The following is a 19,753-nucleotide window of genomic DNA, read 5'->3' on the forward strand; positions in this document are numbered from 1 at the left end:
AAGATCATTTTGAATACGTATTCATAAAACTGAATATCGCTGAGGTTATTATGATTATTAGAACGACGGTATGACCTCAGGTAAGTTATTTACAATAAAGCAGTGTTATTAAACTTATAGATACCTAACGGTACACTTCTTTACTAGGTCTGTAGCATCATAAAATTACTAACTACTTATTCAATATTTTAGCCTTTATTAAGACGCTTGGACCTCATACACATTTAAAACTATTAGAAAATGTTATTTTAATTAATGTTTCAATAATTACTCTTATATTTTCTTAATCATTTGTGTTATTTACGGAATATACAACAACCACTAATTAACAACACTTGTTTATAGATTAACCTTAATTAGAGTATTTAAAATGTAACTAATTATCCATAAAATTGCCATAAGGGTATCCATATATATACATATATAAATTTAAAAAACAAGCACTGTGGAGCTACTAATGGGATTCAAATGTACAAGGATAAGCACTATAAAAATGCTGTGATAAACAAGAATGATCATTTATGTAGAAATAATGTAATATTTATTAGTAAAACCAAAACTAGTTTGCAGATATAAAACTGACATCTCTTTTAGCCTCTAAAATACCCAGAGTAACTCATTACTTATCTGCTATTTTTTTATATATCTTTAGTTATATCATAATCTGTGGTATCGTAAATGCTAGCCCTAACCATTCGTTTTTGAAGAGTGAATACCGTTTTTAAGTTAAAAGCGTTACCCCAACATAACATAAAATATGATGCTATGAAAATAACTTAAATTTACCATATTAACTGTATCAATTTAAATTGTCTAACTTTTCTAACCACCTATGCTTCTGAGCTGATTCTGTAACTTCTAAGGGATGATAAATAGGAATTCTATTGGAACTTTGGATCTAATATAGTTTCTGAAAATACTGCGGTATAATTTATAATGATCTCCATTATCGAAGATTAGATATTTTATTGCATTACATTAGGTAACGTAAAAATAACAGATTTAGTGTGTTTGGAAATCAAATTATTACTTGTGAACCAATTTTGTATTCGTGATAATGTAGTATTTAATTCGTAATGATAAGTGTTTTACCTGACAACTTTAAATAGTAATGATTAAGCATCAGTAAACAACACAATATCACACAAATAATTTACACAGAATATCAAATCATTTTTGTACACCAAAAATTCCAAAGAACCCAAAATTGATCCCTGTGAGACGCCGATTCTTAACACAGTAAAAAAAATGATAAAGTTTATGTAAAATCGTTTCGTGTGCCATACAATCAAATCCTTTAAAAAGATCACAGAATACATTAATAGCATTTTTGTCATGCACCGTATATATGCCTAAGCAACACTACACCAGCGTCAGTCGTAGAGCTACCTATAGTGAAACCGTATTGCACCCCATAAAGATTATATCGAAATTAATTAGAAATTGATTTAAAATAATCTTTTCACAGACTTAATTATGAGAGCATCAAAATATAATTACTAGGATCGCTTTTGTTTCCATTTTAGAATAAAATAGTTGAATTTACTTCTATCAGATGCTTTTTGTTGCGTTATTATAATATATATTATTTTAATTTATATTATGTAGTTTATGATGTATGCACTTCTAAGCTTACATACAAAAATGATGAAATATCTTTACTGTCACTTGGTGACACTAGGACTTTGAGAAGAACCGTCTGGGTAATTACCATCTACTCATAATATCCAGAACACATGTTCTAGTTTGAAGGGTGAGTGAGCCAGTGCGTTACAGGCACAAGAGACATAACATCTCAGTCCGCAAGGTCGTTGGCGCGTAGTCGATAAAAGGAATGGTTAAAAATTTGACGGTGCTATTAACTACGGTCAGTGGTGACCTCTTACCATCGGGTGTGCCATTTGCTATCGCCCATCTATGTCATGTCAGTATACCTTTCTAATATAAATTAATACACAATACAATACACACATAAGGTATGTAATAGTACCCTTCTCAATTAAATCGTCTATAGCCTAATGACAACGCCATTCATTTTGGTGATAAATGTAAAATTTATAGTATTATTGTAAAATGCAAATATTGTTTTTAATTATTCTATAGGCTTCTAAAACTTTAATTACAAATGAAAGTCGTTCACTTACTTTCTATCTTTTGAAATAACTACTTAAGATTTTTGAGCGCTTTGCACAAAATGTAACAAGGAGTCCATCCTATATGTCATCTAGAAACCCAACGAATTTTATTATGTATCTATATAAATTATAAAAGAAACTAAAACAATTGGTGACCCCAGTTGTTGGCACTTAACTTTTTCATTTAAAAATAAAGTAAATAATATATACGCAATGTTTTAATGAACGATAAATATATCTACCGAATGGAAAAATCAAAAATATTACAAAATTCTAATAATAAAGCTTTTCTTTTATTGTTCATTGTATTTTTGTGTATCATTTTACGCAAATCTATGTTCCTTCGGTTTTTCGTTGGACAAGATTTTATGAATCAATCGAGATTTTAATAGAATATGGATGGATCGGATAACCATTTTTACAATACATATACCGAAAGAAACAACAACAATCAGCATATATAGAGCAAATATATCTACCTAAAGACATTAATTAATTACACTATACATTTCTGTTACACATCTAGTCTTTTAAAGTCATGTGAACTTATTAACGATACAAATAGATTTTAAAAACGCTTACCGACAGCCAAAATGATTTAAAACCAAAAGTCTCGGAACAAATTAGATTTTCTTCATCCTCATCCATATTGTTCATTCTCTAAAACAGTGTTGATCTTTGAATTTGCTTTGACGTTACACGGACTAGTTGTATGTAAAATTTAATCACCAAGATAAACCTGGATGTCAATTAGGCTTTCTAGACTCGCGAGTAGTTCAAACATCTCCGTGAAGAAACGCGTTAACTAAACGGTTTAAACATTAATATAACTATCACTATCACTGGAGAACACCAGGTATTAAATTCATGTAAAGAATACGCATAAAACTTATGTATCCGAATCATAAATCTGAGGACTTTGAAGCAATGCAGTTTGAATTATTTAGAATGATTTAGAAGAGTGGGAAAATTATTGGAAACGTCAAAATCAACAGATTTGATATTTATGTATTTTTTACAAAACCAAATCATTATCTATATTATTTACATAGGTATTTAATTATAAAACCTTTTTGAAAACTTCTGTAAGCAATAATCCGGCGTCCATAGAAAATTTGTAATTAAACAAAATGTTACTTCTATTCGTTAATTCGTTTTTTACTTATACTAATTATAGCCTATTCTAATCGAAGTAGGAATAAAGATAAACAAACCTTAGATTTATAGATTTTATGCGATCTGCTAATAACTCAGCTATATTGTGCACTATCAAAAGGTTTATAGATATATCTTTATTTATAATGCAATACTATTACATTTAGCTACTTATATTCACTTTAATTTTATTTCCAAAATTCTGAATCTGTCAGAATTCAAACCGTCACTTTTTCGCAAACCCATAGTGAATATCATGATTAATCAAGCTCTTGACCAATTATATCGCGATAATTTGCAGTCAAATGTGATTCATTTGGTTTTATTTTTTTATGTGATAGATGGCAAACGAACAGGAGGCTCACCTGTTGGAAAGTGACCGCCCATGGACATGTGCAACACCGGGGGACTTGCAGGTGCGTTGCTGGCCTTTAAAATCCTCCTCTTTTGTTTGGAATAGAGTATATATATCTTTTGGTTTTTAACTATTTATCTGAATAATATTTTTGATCTTAAAAAGAGAAATACTAGTTTATATTGATAATTACTTCCAGCTATTCTGCCAATAATATAGTACCCTAATATATTTATCATAATTAAAAAAAACATACATTTTATTAAAGTGTACAATTTCCTCGCACTGTTTCATATTATTTTGGTATGTATTTTAATGTTACTATGTACGTGAGATTTTTTGTATCAAAAATTATAATGAGTTATCATTGAATTTTAAATTATAATTTTTTTTTATGTTAAAACAAAAAACAAGATCTTTTTAGTTAAAAGATTAATAATAAAACCACATAATATTTTCAAATGAACAGTGTATGTGTATGAACAAAACGGTATATTTTAATATTTTATATACCTTCTGCCATTTTTACTTAAATTAAACAAACCAGAACTACATATATTATTTTATAAAATTATATATTTTATAATATTTTTTTCGCCACATTTGTACTTCCGTCCTATTTATTTTAAATTATTTTTATGTTAAATAATTTTATACCGAGGTAGACATATTAATACCGAGTATTTAGTACATACACATTATTATAAAAATTGTTTTATTTTATATTATCCATCACAAGCATAAATTAATAATTATAAGATACATCAATATATTTCAGAAAATAGTTTACGTCTCCAGCTTTTGTTGCATATACCTAATATACCACAAAAGCAAGAGACCGTAGGTAATACATTCCTTAGTGAAGACTGCGTAACTTCGCTGTAGTTATTAACACAAATGAAGAACGTTTAATCTCAGTCGTGCCTGCCCGATTCACGTTTTTTTTCTTTATTATATGAGTAAAATAAATACACATTTAAATAACAAGGCAAAGCCGGAACAGGTTAGTGCCATTTCCTCCTCTATTTGTCAACCGTTTTATTTGTTTGGTAGTTATCCCAAACTTTGTGTTATCAAAATATTTTTATTCAAAAAGGCTCTTATGAGCTATTTATAGCTACCGCCAACTTAATGTAGATTCTACCGAGAATAACCGTCACTAATCGAAGTATTACTTATCTGGAATGGAAATCAACGAATACTAACTCCAAGCTTTTTAATCATCGACATAATCCTTTATCGAGTAATATGCCTTATTAATTTAAGTTTTATTAACATGTGATTGAAATTTATTAAATGGTAAAGCTAAAATAAAGTTAGAAATAAATAAAGCTAGAAATAAGAGTAGAAATAACATTTTCGGTTCATGTATTTTCGTAATCGACCAGTGGACAAACACTAGTATATCAGCACTTAAACTACAGGTCAATATATTACAATCATATTCAAAGTACAATTAGAAAGAAATCACTAAAACAGCTTGTATTAGGTATATAAAAACCATAGTTTATGGAATGTTAACTTTACGCTTGCATGATCCATTTACAGCTAATTAAAATATTATCTGAACTCAAGTACTTAATAAGATTTTTATCACCTATATGGTAACTAGACCAAAACTAGAAAGTATTTAATATATAATATAACTTAATATAAGTGTTTAAATTAACAGTTTTTTGCTGATTTTGCGTCGATTGGTAGCCTATTAAGTCTATAATTTTTTTGAATTGTTTTGATTCTGCTCCCTTTTTTTCACCCAACGAGGCAGGAGTATATAAGCTAGTTTTAACTTTATATATAAATAGGCGAAGATATATAGTATCTACCCTAACTTATAATAGATTAAATATTATTAAATTTACTATTTCTTCGCACTGATTCTTATAGTTTTGGTATATTTTATTCGAAAAACGATGCAAGTGATTTTTTTTTTTATACAAAAACCACACTAAGCCCACTAACATCATAAGAGTTTTAAATTGTGGTTTTTATTTTATGCTCTTCCAGTGACTTCGTGTTTAAATATCAAACAAAAAGATAGTTGAAATATTAAAAATAATCCCTCATATTTTCAAATGAAATTCTTTACATACCTTCCGCCATTTATATTTAAATTAAAAACGACAGAACTACGTATATTATTTTATTAAGTTTTAAGAAGTTTACTTGAATAAAATAGATTTGATTTGGTTTGAATTACTCTATCTATTTAAAAAAAACGGCATCATAATTCGTTGCATATTTTTAAAGTTCTAAGCATACATAGGGACATACAGACAGCGGGACTGTACTTAGTTTTATAGTATGTACAGATAATACTATTCAACTTCGTGTAGGCGTACCAATACCAAGTATTGAGTACCTTATTTAGTTCAGTTCAGTACCTTTTTCACATCGGTCAATCAACCGTTTTCCTTTGTTTTTATTTGATCAAATTTCGAGCACTGGGTGAACACTAGTACAATAGAATAGAACATCATATACGGTTAAGGTAACATATAGTTCAACTTGAAGTTTTAACATGCTTAGCGTACGGTATTTTTTTAATAAGATACGAAATAAACTGTCGATAATAACATATATTTTGTAAGAAAAAAGTTTCAAGAGAAACAAAGGGTTTCGTATATTATTATTTAATGGCTAAGCCATGTGTCTATGATATCCAGGATTTGGTCCAGTGCTCATTTAAACAAATAAAAAGTAATTGAGTTTTTCCGTAAAATAATTTAGTAGGCGCTTCAAATATGAAGTGTCAGTAATAACACTTCTGTGTCTGGTGCACTCTCCGGTCGTGCTAGTCGCTAGATCATCGTCCCATCGAATTATGAGAGTAAGAAAATACAGGTTTCATCTTACCTAATAGCGCACACACTTGTGCAACATAAGATTTCTTACAAATTTGGCTAGTCTTCATTGTGACTTGTCACTAGTCGTATAATATTTCATTACATTACATTACATTAGCAGCCTGTAAATTTCCCACTGCTGGGCTAAGGCCTCCTCTCCCTTTGAGGAGAAGGTCTGGAGCATATTCCACCACGCTGCTCCAATGCGGGTTGGTGGAATACACATGGGGCAGAATTTCGTTGAAATTAGACACATGCAGATTTCCTCACGATGTTTTCCTTCACCGCCGAGCACGAGATGAATTATAAACACAAATTAAGCACATGAAAATTCAGTGGTGCCTGCCTGAGTTTGAACCCGAAATCATCGGTTAAGATGCACGCGTTCTAACCACTGGGCCATTTCGGCTCATAATAATAATAATATTTCATGAATATATTCAATTATATAAAGTGATTTTTGCATTCGATGAGAGATTTACAGTTAAAATAAAGTTGAAAAATTTTAAGCTAAACATTGTATTGTAATAAAGTTTGAAATTTGCAGGAACACTTATACATAATGACATATGTATATACTAATGCGCTATTGTCGGGTAATTTCCAAATAAGTCTTTGTTCGTCTAACGACTTCATTATAAAGCACGGTAACTTTCTTCTTCGACTGTTGCATAAAGATTATTCTTGGTAATCACCTTTCTTGAATTTTCCTTTTATGGTTTGTTTTTTTTTCTCGTAGTAGTATACGTTTTTTATGGATGTTAAAGGTATCTTTAAAGTTTTCATTAAACGACGATATTATAGTATAAGATTTTAAAGTATATAATTCAAGGATCACAGACAAAGGTCTTAAAATATCAAAGTACTATCCTAAGTATTTCTGAGAAATGAAAGCGTAATTTTCTTTTCTTTTCTATTTTGTGCTATTTTTATTTAAAAAAGACTAAATAATTAAACAAAAATTTAAGAAGACAATGTCACTAAAGTAATCATGGCTTCCTATTTAGTCGACGTCATTGTTTTCTCATCAACTTGTATTTTTTAAACACGGAAAGAAGTCATTACTAATAAGTAGGTACTCGTAATACCGCTTTGACGAATTGATGGCTAAAATTGTTCTGAACTTTCAATTAAATTGGCCAATTCGAAGGTCGAAGGTCTGATGAAAATATTATAAATACCAATTTATGGTAATCGTAGATTAAGTCAGGATTTAGTATACCTATTGAGTCAAAGGTGAACTGGGGCATTATTAGTAACTTAAATAAGGTAGAGCTCATTTGACGACAATTTTAAACAAATTACAATATTTTGTATGCCAGCTCGGATTGTCCATAGCACCAAACTTCCAGCACAATCAGTAAACTGACCATATTTACAATTCAGTTGCGAGACTTGACACACAACTATAACAAGTAAGGTAAGTGAAAGTATAATTTTTGTAAAATTTTACCCTCTAATGCACGGGCAGTTTTATAGATAAATATGGCACATTATTTCCTACTCATTGTTATTTATTTATTTAATTTATGAGCTTCCAACAAAGGATACACACTAAATACATATTCTTAAAATTAAACAATATAAGGGTTACAAGTTATGTGCTCCTTCAATTATAGGAGACCACAGCATGCACTATAAAGCAAAAAATATTTGAATACAATTGAGATAAAAAGTGAAAAATTATAATAAATTATTAATTAAACATTTTTTTTTTGTATTATGTTAAATGTCAAAAGTTGTCATAAAAATATTATCTAATATTATAATAGAATTTGACTTTAAGTTTTCAATACAAAGATGTGTGAAAAACGCGAACGAAACTTCAGCTACAAATAGAAAATATTGGAAAGCTAAAATAGCATACTAGACATTATTATGTCTAGTATGCTATTTTAGCTTTCCTATTATTTCAAAAATGAATACTTATCACTTTATTATAACTATTATTTAGCCAGTGACCTGTTAAGTGAGTCTGCTTATTGCACTTTATCGACATCCCCACTGTCCGCTACGACATCAAACGAACCGTATGATATGGACTACATTTCACGCTTCAATGTAACTAATTTGATCATTTACATTTCCCTTGCGAACAATAAGCTAGTATCATCCAATTTTATCAAAAGTATTGTGTTTACCATTGTAAGTGATCGTTTCGATATAATTAGATGAATAAGAATTAACTCTATTCATGATATCCATCCTGATAGATATTGATCTTCTGCCTACACACACACAAACGTCACTCATTACTCTGATTCAAAGAAGAATTGCTAGTCGTGGAGTTAAATTAAATTTGTGTATGCAATTTGTGAAAAGTCTTCAAAAATAACTTGATTGACTCATTTGAGTGCTAATAATTTCTCCGTACCAAATTGTAAGCATAAGAGCACTTGAAAAGTTGGTCTTTCATCTGTGGTCCTGCTTTTTAAGGCACCAATGCCAAAAAAACCCCTTCATAAACGAACGAGGCCTTCCGAGCATATGACTAGAAGTCGTCTAGTAGGCAGTAGATACCTGAAAGCTGGGTTTTGATTTAAGTGAATTGAAACTAAATTTGCATTTATTTTTTTAATATGGAGCCTTGTGGTAGTGGTGGAAAATCTGAACGTGGTCCTTTAAATTCATTCTTTCTTTCTTTAAACATATACTTATACATGTAAGTTCATACTCCACGTTTTCGTCTTAAAAAATAAAAATAGTCTCACGTGCGTTTGCGAAAATTTAGGCCAATTTGTTCTTGGAGAATGTTTTGGCCATTTTTAATTGGTATAATTTTGAACTAAAAGAATAAAAGCGTTGGCTTCAAGTCATACATCCCCAGATTAGCTTCGACTTTTAAATAAAATTAACGCTCCTCTCTATTATAAGCATGACTTAATGTCTCAACAGCATTCGGGACGTATAGCGAGGTGAAAGTCGCAAGATCAATCTTGATCAATTGAGTTATCTAATCGTATCTTCTTCTACCTGTAACGTATGATGCTTGACAGTCGAGACATCAAATTAACACAATATTTTTTTAGGATTTTTTGTAATTAAATTTTTAATCTTTTTCTGTTTTACATGTAACATATACTATTGTTTACTTTTGATCTCTACTTATTTTTGTTTGATATAATAATTATATTATTAATTATTTGCTGATATCACTATTAAGCGATAAAGTCGCCTTATTGTATACGTGTATAATTCACAACTTATAATAATCTATTAAAACATCAAGCTTGTCCACTGTAAAATTGCCTACAACCAAGTAAGTATAGCTTAAGGGTGAAAAGAACTACTAACGAGATGCGCTGAACATAATAGTTAGATGGAGAGCTCGATGTAAAACTCGGGCGGACAAACGGGCTGACCTAGTGGTGGCGGGTGCGTTGAAAGCGACATCGTCGTATAATGATAGTGGCAGGGAAGGTGGTCGTTCTGGCTCAAGCAAGTCGCGTCAGTGGGTATAGTGCGCGCGCACCTCGCCATGCGAACACGCTCACCACATGGCGCGTCGCCTGGCGCTGCTTGCGCTGCTGGCGTGCGCGGCGGTCGCGAACCGCCGGCCTTTACGATCTACCGATATCTCCGATTCGCAATCTTACGATATTGTGCTTTGGGACGATTATGATGAATCTCTTGAAAAATCTCTTCCAAAACATGTCACATTCAATCCCCAAACAAAAGTGATAGTCAAGAACAAAGTTCCCAAGTTTAATGTGACAAAGAAAAAAACTAAAAGTGATGAGAAGATTCAAGTTATTAAAACTACAATAAATATTTCAAGTCAAACAAACTTTATAGTGACAAAACCACCTCAGCACGTCGAAACGTTATCTAGTTCAATTTCGCGGCTTCCCTATGAGACGTTTACAAATGTAAATAAATTTTGGATAGATAGTGCAACCCAGACCTTGAGGCCTAGCACAAGAAAGCCAGTAAAGCCTCGGCCATCGATATCGACATCGACGCCTAGTACAAGAAAGCCGGTAAAGCTTCGGCCATCGATACCGACATCGACGCCGAGCCCAAGAAAGCCGGTAAATCCTCGGCCATCTATACCGCCATTGAAGCCCAGCACAAGAAAGCCCATAAAGCCTCAGCTATCGACATCGACTTCGACTCGACGGCCGCCTAAGACGCACAGCCCTCGGATCACGTCGACGACGAGACGACCACGCACGAGCACGACAAGACGTCCGAGTACTCGTCGGAAATTAAAAACAACAAAAGTGACTTGTCCACCGAAAAATCCAAGTTGGATATCAACATATATTCAAGATAATCATTTAAAAAAAACTCCGAAAAATGAAGTGAAATCAGGTTGGTTTGTAGGTAGGTTTTAAAATAAGGATTTTTTAACACGGTTAATTGACCTTCAATTATCTATTTATTTATAAGTAACCCCTAAATTGTATCAATTAAATATGCATGTTTTCACCTTTTCCTAATTTTCGATACATGGTAAAAATCAATTTAATCTGGATCCTTGCTAAACCAAACTTTTAACATATACCAATTTTTAAAGAACGTGTATCGGAAAATTTATCTTTAATTTTTTTTCTAGAAATAAACATTTCGATTTTTTGGTATTGTTTACATATTATAAGAAATCTTTACATTAACTGTTTTAAAAATATAAAACTTATTAGAATATTGCTCGTCTTCGGAAAATCTTAAAAATAATAATTACGTAGGAGATTAGTGGACTTTTACATTAATTCCATTATCCGAAAGCACGATAATTCAACCCGGCCGTACATGTAAAAATAGATACTCGGAAAGTAGGTCCAACGAACGAGCGATCTAATCTTTTTTCTCATAAAATCTCCACAGACAACACGTCTGTATCGTGTCTTTTCTATTGTTATGATTTGCATTAATTTTGATACATCTGCATGTTTATGTAGTATGTTGATAGCGGCTAAAAGTTAAATATTATCTTTAGGGAATAAATAAATCCTATGTGATTTCTAGACGAAGTAGTTTTCTAATGGGAAATAATGACTAAAATTGGTTCAAGACAAAGAATTCTTCCGACAAATAAGAATATTTACAATATTATAAGGATACACAATATACAGTACTATATATATATATATAATAAAATAATTGAGGTTGGAAACTAAATCTAAGATTTGAGAAAAATTATCTACGGAACCAAAAAGGCGATTTTTTTATTAAAATGGTTTTTTTTAATGAATAAGCAGTCGCCATTGGTGTTATCATACGTTATCTTGTGAAATGTTATATATATAATGTATATAGGCGAGTAGTTCCAACAGAGTAGACCATCGAATCTTTTATGGGTATCTTAAGAACCCATTTAAATCTTTCTGCTTACGGATAGTAAAGTTGTCTACTAAATGTCTAAATAAGTTTAGTCTTCCTTCATCATTTCGTGCAGTTCTACGATAGACCCGATCGAAACCTATCCACAATTAAATATTCGTTAAATAATAATGATTTTTAGTCGACAACATACATCTGCAAAATTCATATAATCGAGATATTTCGATATTAAATGCATAAAATTCAATGTTATGAAGTTCAACGGGCAGCTATTTTTGACGTTTATACATATACTTTTCGCTGCATTTGTTATATTTATTTATACATAAATATTACAAAAAACAAGAAGAGACTAGTAAAGGATTATCACAATATAATCGCTAAAACTTTATTTATGTAGTGACATTTCACTACAATAATAATCAAAATATGCTTTGATAATGTATATTTACAATGACACACGATTGATTTAAGATACTCACTGAGTATCAGCGCAGGCATCATCTAGTGCGGGGAAAATGACGTTAATGTTTTAATATTTTATCTTTTTAATAACATATACATTGGTTAACGAACTCACGATCAATTTCTCACGTAGTTTATATTGAGTAGAACCATTCATAACTCTTTTATACGCACTGACACCGTGATAGGGGGGCTATTGAAATCGAGGAAAGAGTAAAGACAATCTAACTATTCCTACTGAGGAATATTGTATTGCTGAGTTCCAGTTTCAAGTGGCACAAGGGACATAACATCTTAGATTACAAGATTGGTGGCGCTTTTGCGGGGTAAAAAGGTTTTCATTTCTTGCATTGCCAAAGTCTGTAAGCGACGGTGACCACTAAACTTTAAAAAAAAAAGCTATTAAAAAAACGTATAGTTGTACAAGTACACGTATAGGTATTATAAATCTGCATAATGAGCAAAATCATAAAAGTAGATTTCTTTTCGTGTCTTATGATAATTTCTATAAGATATTGCAGTAGATATGATCACGGTCCGCTTTTTCCATATAATTATTAATTAACATATCTTCGTTCTTTCTAAAATAGACAATCATGTGCTTTTAATGAATAAAGTTATAAAGTATTTATTTACATTCTTAGGGTACTTGTTGTTGGTTTTCAATATGCCTAATTATTATGTTCACAATCCCAAATATCACACAGTTATTTTAGGGTATTGTAGTGCGATGATTATATTTTAGAAATATATATTTGGACTTGAATATCTAATTATTTCAGAAGAGTTACCAAAAAATACAATCTGCTTATAAGCTCTAAGCTTAACATAACCGTAACGATACGTATATGTATATTATACGTAGGTACCATTTTGTATACAATAGGCCTTACTTTCATGGTACGTATTTCACGGTGTCTGAAGTACTCCAAAAATACCACAAATAAATAAATAAATAGCGCAGGCTGTCAACATACAAGACTATAAAAAAAGGTTTTATAAGATAAATTTTGTCCTTTGACGTAAATCTCTTCTGCAATGTAAAATATACGAAAAACCTAAATTAATGATTAAAAAATATATATGATATATATTCTAAAAAAAATAATAATATATATATATTGCGGGTGCAATAGCTTCGTGGTGCTCGGCCGGATTTGAAGCCGCAATCATCGCTATAGATCCACATGTTTTCTTTACTGGGACAATTTGACTAAAGTCTCACTTTAACATATTTTATTGTATGTAATTATATTTCATAATGTTTTGTTTTGTTGTCTCATTTTAGTATAATAGTCATAAAGCAAAAATTTGCATCGCCGTGACGTGACCGTCACGGGTAACTGAAAAGTGAAAACGTGTTTGTTTATCTGTTTAACAAATGTGTATATTTTAAGTAAAAGTAATCTTATTCGAAACTATGTCCACCTGATCTAAGAATTTATTTTAAAAGTGATCGTTCTTCACTTCACGCAAACAGCAAATGAAGTTTAGTAGTAAAACTTCTGTTAGCTTGCAGAAAAACTCAGCGGTACTTGTATTTCAAGCTCGCTATCCTTAGCAGACGTTTTCCTCAAACTGGCCGTCTTGTCTTGCTTTTAATTTCACAACGTAATTTTATAGTTGTCGTATCATAACTTTCAAACAACTTTAAAGATATCTTGATCATATAGATTGTTGAGTCCAATTAAATGGAAAAACAAACATATTTTAAATTAGCAGTAAAGATCTATTCACACACGAAGGCATGTCTCTCGACATTAAATTAATTGTTTTTTAATAATAAACTTAACAAATATAATCTAAAATGTTTTTTGCTGCTTTTAACCTTAGTCGTATCACGCAAACTAAGACGTGTTTTAAATACGAGCGTCACTCATCGTACTAATAATCGCTGATAATAATTTAACTTGGTAGAGCACGCCTTCGTTAGTGAATACATCTATAATTACTTACTAACTCCTTGGTAAATGTTTCATATTTTTTACTTATGTGGTGATGTCACCTGGTTAACATGAAAACATCGGTTCTTAAAATACTCGTTGCTATCCATAAATTAACCGTTCATTTTTTATTATTACGTATAAAAATTTACTAGTTGTCCAAATATTAACGACTGCTTTTTTAAAGTACAATAAGATAGTTTTAAAAGTAAATTTTCTTCTAAAGGTCCAAGAAGGAAAATTGTAGACGCATGCGCAATGCGCAGTCCCGCACCGGCTCTAGTTTAAGCAATCTTGTGCTACCTACTTTGCGTCCTACTGACACATAAAGTTTCACCTTTTTATAGACCTGTGTAATTCCATTGGCATTCATTGAATTTCTTATTTTACGTTTAGTATTTTTGATCATAAAACCTATTATATATATACTATATTCACTGTTTATATTTTCTCATCATTATTTAAAAGGTTCGTACAATTGTTTGAATATCATTTAACTAGAAATATATATATATAATAATAATTTAGTTATTGTAATTTATTTGCAGGATTATTTTCCAGACTTTACAACTGGTTTGTAGAATCAAAATCAATTTGGTTTAATGCTGGTTGGTTCGAAGAGAAGTCAACTACAACAACTACACCTTATCCTCCTTCAACATCGACGGGCAATTGGTTTCAAATATTCCTCGATTCTGAAGATACCGATAGTTCAAATGTAGTTAATGAAAAGGGTAAGTTAATATTAAATTATTTCAAATAGATATTTTTGTTAAGAATGGATTCCAAAAATATATTCGTAAATCTTATAACTATTATAACAATTTCAGTAAAAAAATCCGCGAAAAAATCTCTCAAGAAAACATACAAAGGCTACCAATTACTAAGAACATACCCAGACTTGCAATGGAAAGTGCATTCGTTGTTAGATTTGCAGGAAGAAGCTGAAGGGTCGGGTCTAATGTGGTGGACTTCTCCGTCTCTCAACGGTTCTACTGATCTGCTCGTTCCACCTGACTTACTAATTGATATAAAAAATCATTTAAAATCATCTAAAATAGATTTCGACGTTGTTATTTGGGATTTGCAGGTAATTTTTGGGATTGATAAGTTTAAAAGAGATTTTTTGTTTTTATATAGTAATTGTAAGTTTACGTTTTAGAAAGCGATTGCATATGAAAACCCAAAGCTTTCGAAGAAACAACGTATTGAACTAGAGCAATTACGCGGTCATCCCATGACTTGGAGACGGTACCACCGCTATGCCGATATATTAAGATATCTCGAATACCTACAACACTCCTATTCTGATATTGTTGAATTGGTACCGCTGGGTCTCTCTTCAGAAGGATTACCATTAGTGGCGGTAAAGGTAACGTATCGTTATCTTCGTATATCGTATAAAATGTATTTTATTGATATAAGTTTAAAATAAAATAAAAACATATTAGTAACATAAATGGACAAAATGAAAACAAAATGTTCAGTTGCTTAAAGCCCCAAAAAAGATCCAACAACATTTTTACCTCGGTTACCATCAGTTATGCTTTCTCCTATGACAGTTTGAAAGGTGAGTTAGGTAGTTTAATTGCAGCCACAAGGAATACAAAATCTTCCGTTCGTTTGCGGTGGTCTGACCTGTATAATTTTGAATATAACCGTGACCCCAGGTGACGATTAAGATAAAAATTGACTCATAAGCTTTCCTAAAGTAAATAATAAAAAGTAATAACTGCGATATTAATTTCCTCATTATTTTTAAGGTATCTATTCCAAAAAACGAATCGCAAACGAGAGATGTCAACAACAGGCCTCAAAAAAAGAAATGGAAGTTACGATCACACATGAAACCAGCCATTTGGTTGGACGGCGGCGCTCATGCTAGGGAATGGATATCACCCGCAGTTGCTACATGGATGTTACATAACTTAATAGAAGGTGATAAAGGCTTAGGTTTGTATTGTACATCATAATAATTATTATAAACAAAAACAATATTTATTTTATACTTCACTCACATTGTACAGGAAATGAATAGAAAATATGTTTAGAAAGTAGTTCAGGTATAATCATATAAATCTTTACTGTGACATTTTTAAACAAGTAACTAATGACATATTATTTTAATTAATTATACCAATTGTCAAAGTTTAAAATTGTATTAACTTTATTTAGAAAACATCACATACATGAAACACGTTTACCGAATAGTTTAAAATTCAATCTCAATTGGTTTGTTTAATGATGAATGAATTAACGAAGTATTATACTTATTTATTCTTACACACAACAATGAAGGCCCCTTAGCAGTTTGACATCAATAATGTCAAATAATAATTATTAATTTGAATATACGTTCAACTTCTAAAGGTGCTGATCGTGAAATACTCAATGTAGCTGACTTTTATATCATGCCGGTGATAAATCCTGATGGCTACGAGCATTCGCACACGCACGATCGACTTTGGAGAAAAACACGTTCACGAAGCCCTGACCATTCGGATGATTACTACGTCGGTTGGTTAGTAAACAAAAAAAATAATAGTAATATATGATATTTTGTACATAATTATAGTTGAGTTTCTATCAAAAAGGTTTCGGGTGTCAGGAAGAAGTAGCTAATGTCCTGACCTGAATGTCAAAAAAATGACACTGTGTTTCATCGTTTTAGGAGTAAGGCGGCCTTTGCATACTTTTGACCTGCAATATATGCACTACCTGGACTTCGATTTATTCTATTGTATATGTGTACAATAAATGTTATAAATACTAATAACACAGCATAGCTTGTTACATTATTATTTGTCACGTTTTATTATTATCGTTTATTATTTTCACGTTATGGCTATAGATGGAAGTGAAATGAAATCAAAATAAATATAGTTACCGATAGAACTGGTAAAAAATGGCGTTGTGCTTGGGCACTGTAATGCACATTCGCTCATTAAGCATATAAATGATCTTAAAGTCTAGCGGGTAACCGATTTCTTTGTAAATACTGTTAATAAAAATTTGTAAGATCTCTAAAGGAAGTTAGTATATGTGTTTAATCTATCGCAATGTTTAACTTAGATACTAATCTAGTGCCGGTTTCCTGTTGTGGGAATGTTGGAGTAACAAAGATTAAAATAACTGTTATGTTAAGAGAAATTTTAAAGTTACCTTTGTTATTTTATGTTTGCGATTTTGGAATCCGTTACAGTTATTCAAGACTGTGTTCTGCGGTTTCATTTGCATGCAAGTACCTATTTTGCTCTTGATTTATCTGCTTTATTTATGACATACAATAGTAATATGTAGAAATTAGTATACGTTTAACTTAAAACAACAGAAAAGATTAATCTTTTATTGTTTTCTGTTAGCTGGTTTTATTGTCTTTACTGAAAAAGGTCTTATACTAAGGTTCATAATTCTTTAAAGTATACTTATTTTGAAATACATACTATTTAAACATAAAATGTAGTTCACTTCATTTATTGCATGATTTATATGTAAAATAAAAACTAAAATTTAACCGTTGCGGTATGCGGACATAGGAGTGACGGGAATTTAGCTTATGAATATACATATTATATGTTACATACATATACGTTTTTGAAACGACAGGTCCAAATTGAAATAGTAAGCAGGTATATAATGTAAATAATGTTTTGGCTTGAGAAAAAGAATGACACTTTGTATTTCATCGTATGAAATTGATAATGAATGAATCGATGGCTACATTGATTTTAAAGTAGCCTCTTTTAAAATGACAAAATGATTACCTAGTTCAACAATACTTCACAAAAAGAACACTAGTAGCGTTATTTCTGGGTAAATAGGCTATAGATAAAATTTATAGTTATATTTTGAAAGTTAAATTCATGTATTTTTGTAAAGGTTTCCTTGGAACTGGGGCCGTACAGAATGTGTGGGTGTAGATGCGGATCGTAATTGGGATTACCACTGGGGTGAAAAGGACACTTCAAATGACCCTTGCGCGGAAAATTACGCTGGTCCCCACCCATTCAGCGAGCCAGAGACACGGGCTGTTTCTGAGTTCTTGGCAGAACGCAGAGGGCAGATAAAGGTATTTGTTTATGTATTTATTATCTTATATTCATTTTGTGAATCTTATAATTTTTTTATTTAGCATATTTACATGTAAATAAAATTAAGCTTATTTATGACTAAATAAATTCCCATTTCCCATCAATTTCAAATGTTAAATTTGTTTATTTTATACATTTTTGTAGAATAAAAATTTAAAAAAAATAGCTATAACAACAATAATTATATATGAAGATTAAAAGTCGAAAGTCTTTCATACGAAAGTTAATCAACGCCGTCTATGGTTCAAATGTTATTAGTGAATGTGTGCATATCCTTTTACTTTGTGTATACAGGCGAACACAACTCGTTATCGTAATAATTGACCACTTAATAGACCGTACGAGTATAATGCCGTTTTCTTAGGATTCAATTTCACTCGTAAAACATAATTTCAAAAAATCGTTATTGTTTATGCTGAAATAATAGTATTGTTTTTTTATTGTTATGTTGTATAGTCTTAACTTTTCATACGAAATTGATGTAACTAAAGTGATTTTTAAAAAGTTAGTATGAAACTTACGTAGATATAATTTTTGAGACCGCCAGCGAGACGATTTATAACTCGCTTAAAACCGAGGTAGACCGCATATTGCTCGGGAAATTGTGACGGAATACGGTATTTGCCCACATCGTTACTTTCAAAACATTTTCTACTTTACTTTCGACAAGATCTTCACGATATTAGTATTTATTAAAATTTCTAATTAACAAGCATATGAGAAAAAGTCATACATATCATATAAACCATATTGTCATTCCAGGTTTTATGACATCAATTGCCTTTAAAATAGACATAAAGCAAGATAGATGGCCGTGTCTAACTTTCGAATACTTTTACTTTATATATAAAAGATGTTCTATGTGTAATTTCATTTGCAGGTATATATATCTTTGCACGCATACTCGCAAGCTTGGCTCCTACCAAGCTCTCACGCACACGCGACATTCGCTGATGATGGAATGCTGATGGAAATGGGTAAACTTGCAACAGCTGCTCTTGCCGATATGTATGGAACCAAGTATCAGGTAAATTTTGTTTTATTTAAATAAAATAATATTAAAGAACATTTTTTTAAAGTGTATTAGACAAGATAATATATACGAAAACATCAAATAATATTATTCTTATCAATAGTGTACCTGGGTATTTATATATATTTTTATAATCAATAGTATTTTTTATAGATAAGACGATGAAAGATGACGAAGATGGTAAGACTGAATTCGCCTATGTTATTTGCTTTTTCCAGGTAGGAACAGCTGCGCAACTCCGACAACCAGCTTCAGGGATGTCCCACGATTGGGCTAAAGCTAGAGCTGGAATTAAATTCTCTTATCATGTTGACCTTAGAGACTCTTTTGGACCATATGGTTTCCTACTGCCAGGGTCACAAATAGTCTCTACAGCTCGCGAGACTTGGCAGGCTGTGAGAGCAATTGTAGATAATCTTTCCCCTGGCCTTAAATAAATGTGCAGTC

At 31.2% G+C, this 19,753-nt stretch overlaps 1 protein-coding gene across 1 annotated transcript; it reads left to right on the top strand.

The window, feature by feature from the left end:
• Nucleotides 1-9,913: 9,913 nt before the first annotated feature.
• LOC113400047 (uncharacterized) lies at nt 9,914-19,743 on the top strand. Its single transcript, XM_026639415.2, has 9 exons — nt 9,914-10,805; nt 14,731-14,916; nt 15,013-15,272; nt 15,345-15,554; nt 15,946-16,135; nt 16,553-16,703; nt 18,062-18,251; nt 19,154-19,300; nt 19,525-19,743. The coding sequence occupies exons 1-9, from the start codon at nt 9,989-9,991 to the stop codon at nt 19,741-19,743; spliced, it is 2,370 nt and encodes a 789-aa protein (XP_026495200.2). The 5' UTR covers nt 9,914-9,988.
• Nucleotides 19,744-19,753: the final 10 nt, after the last annotated feature.

The sequence above is a fragment of the Vanessa tameamea genome, chromosome 8 (assembly GCF_037043105.1).
Source record: "Vanessa tameamea isolate UH-Manoa-2023 chromosome 8, ilVanTame1 primary haplotype, whole genome shotgun sequence".
Classification (NCBI taxonomy): Eukaryota; Metazoa; Arthropoda; class Insecta; order Lepidoptera; family Nymphalidae; genus Vanessa; species Vanessa tameamea.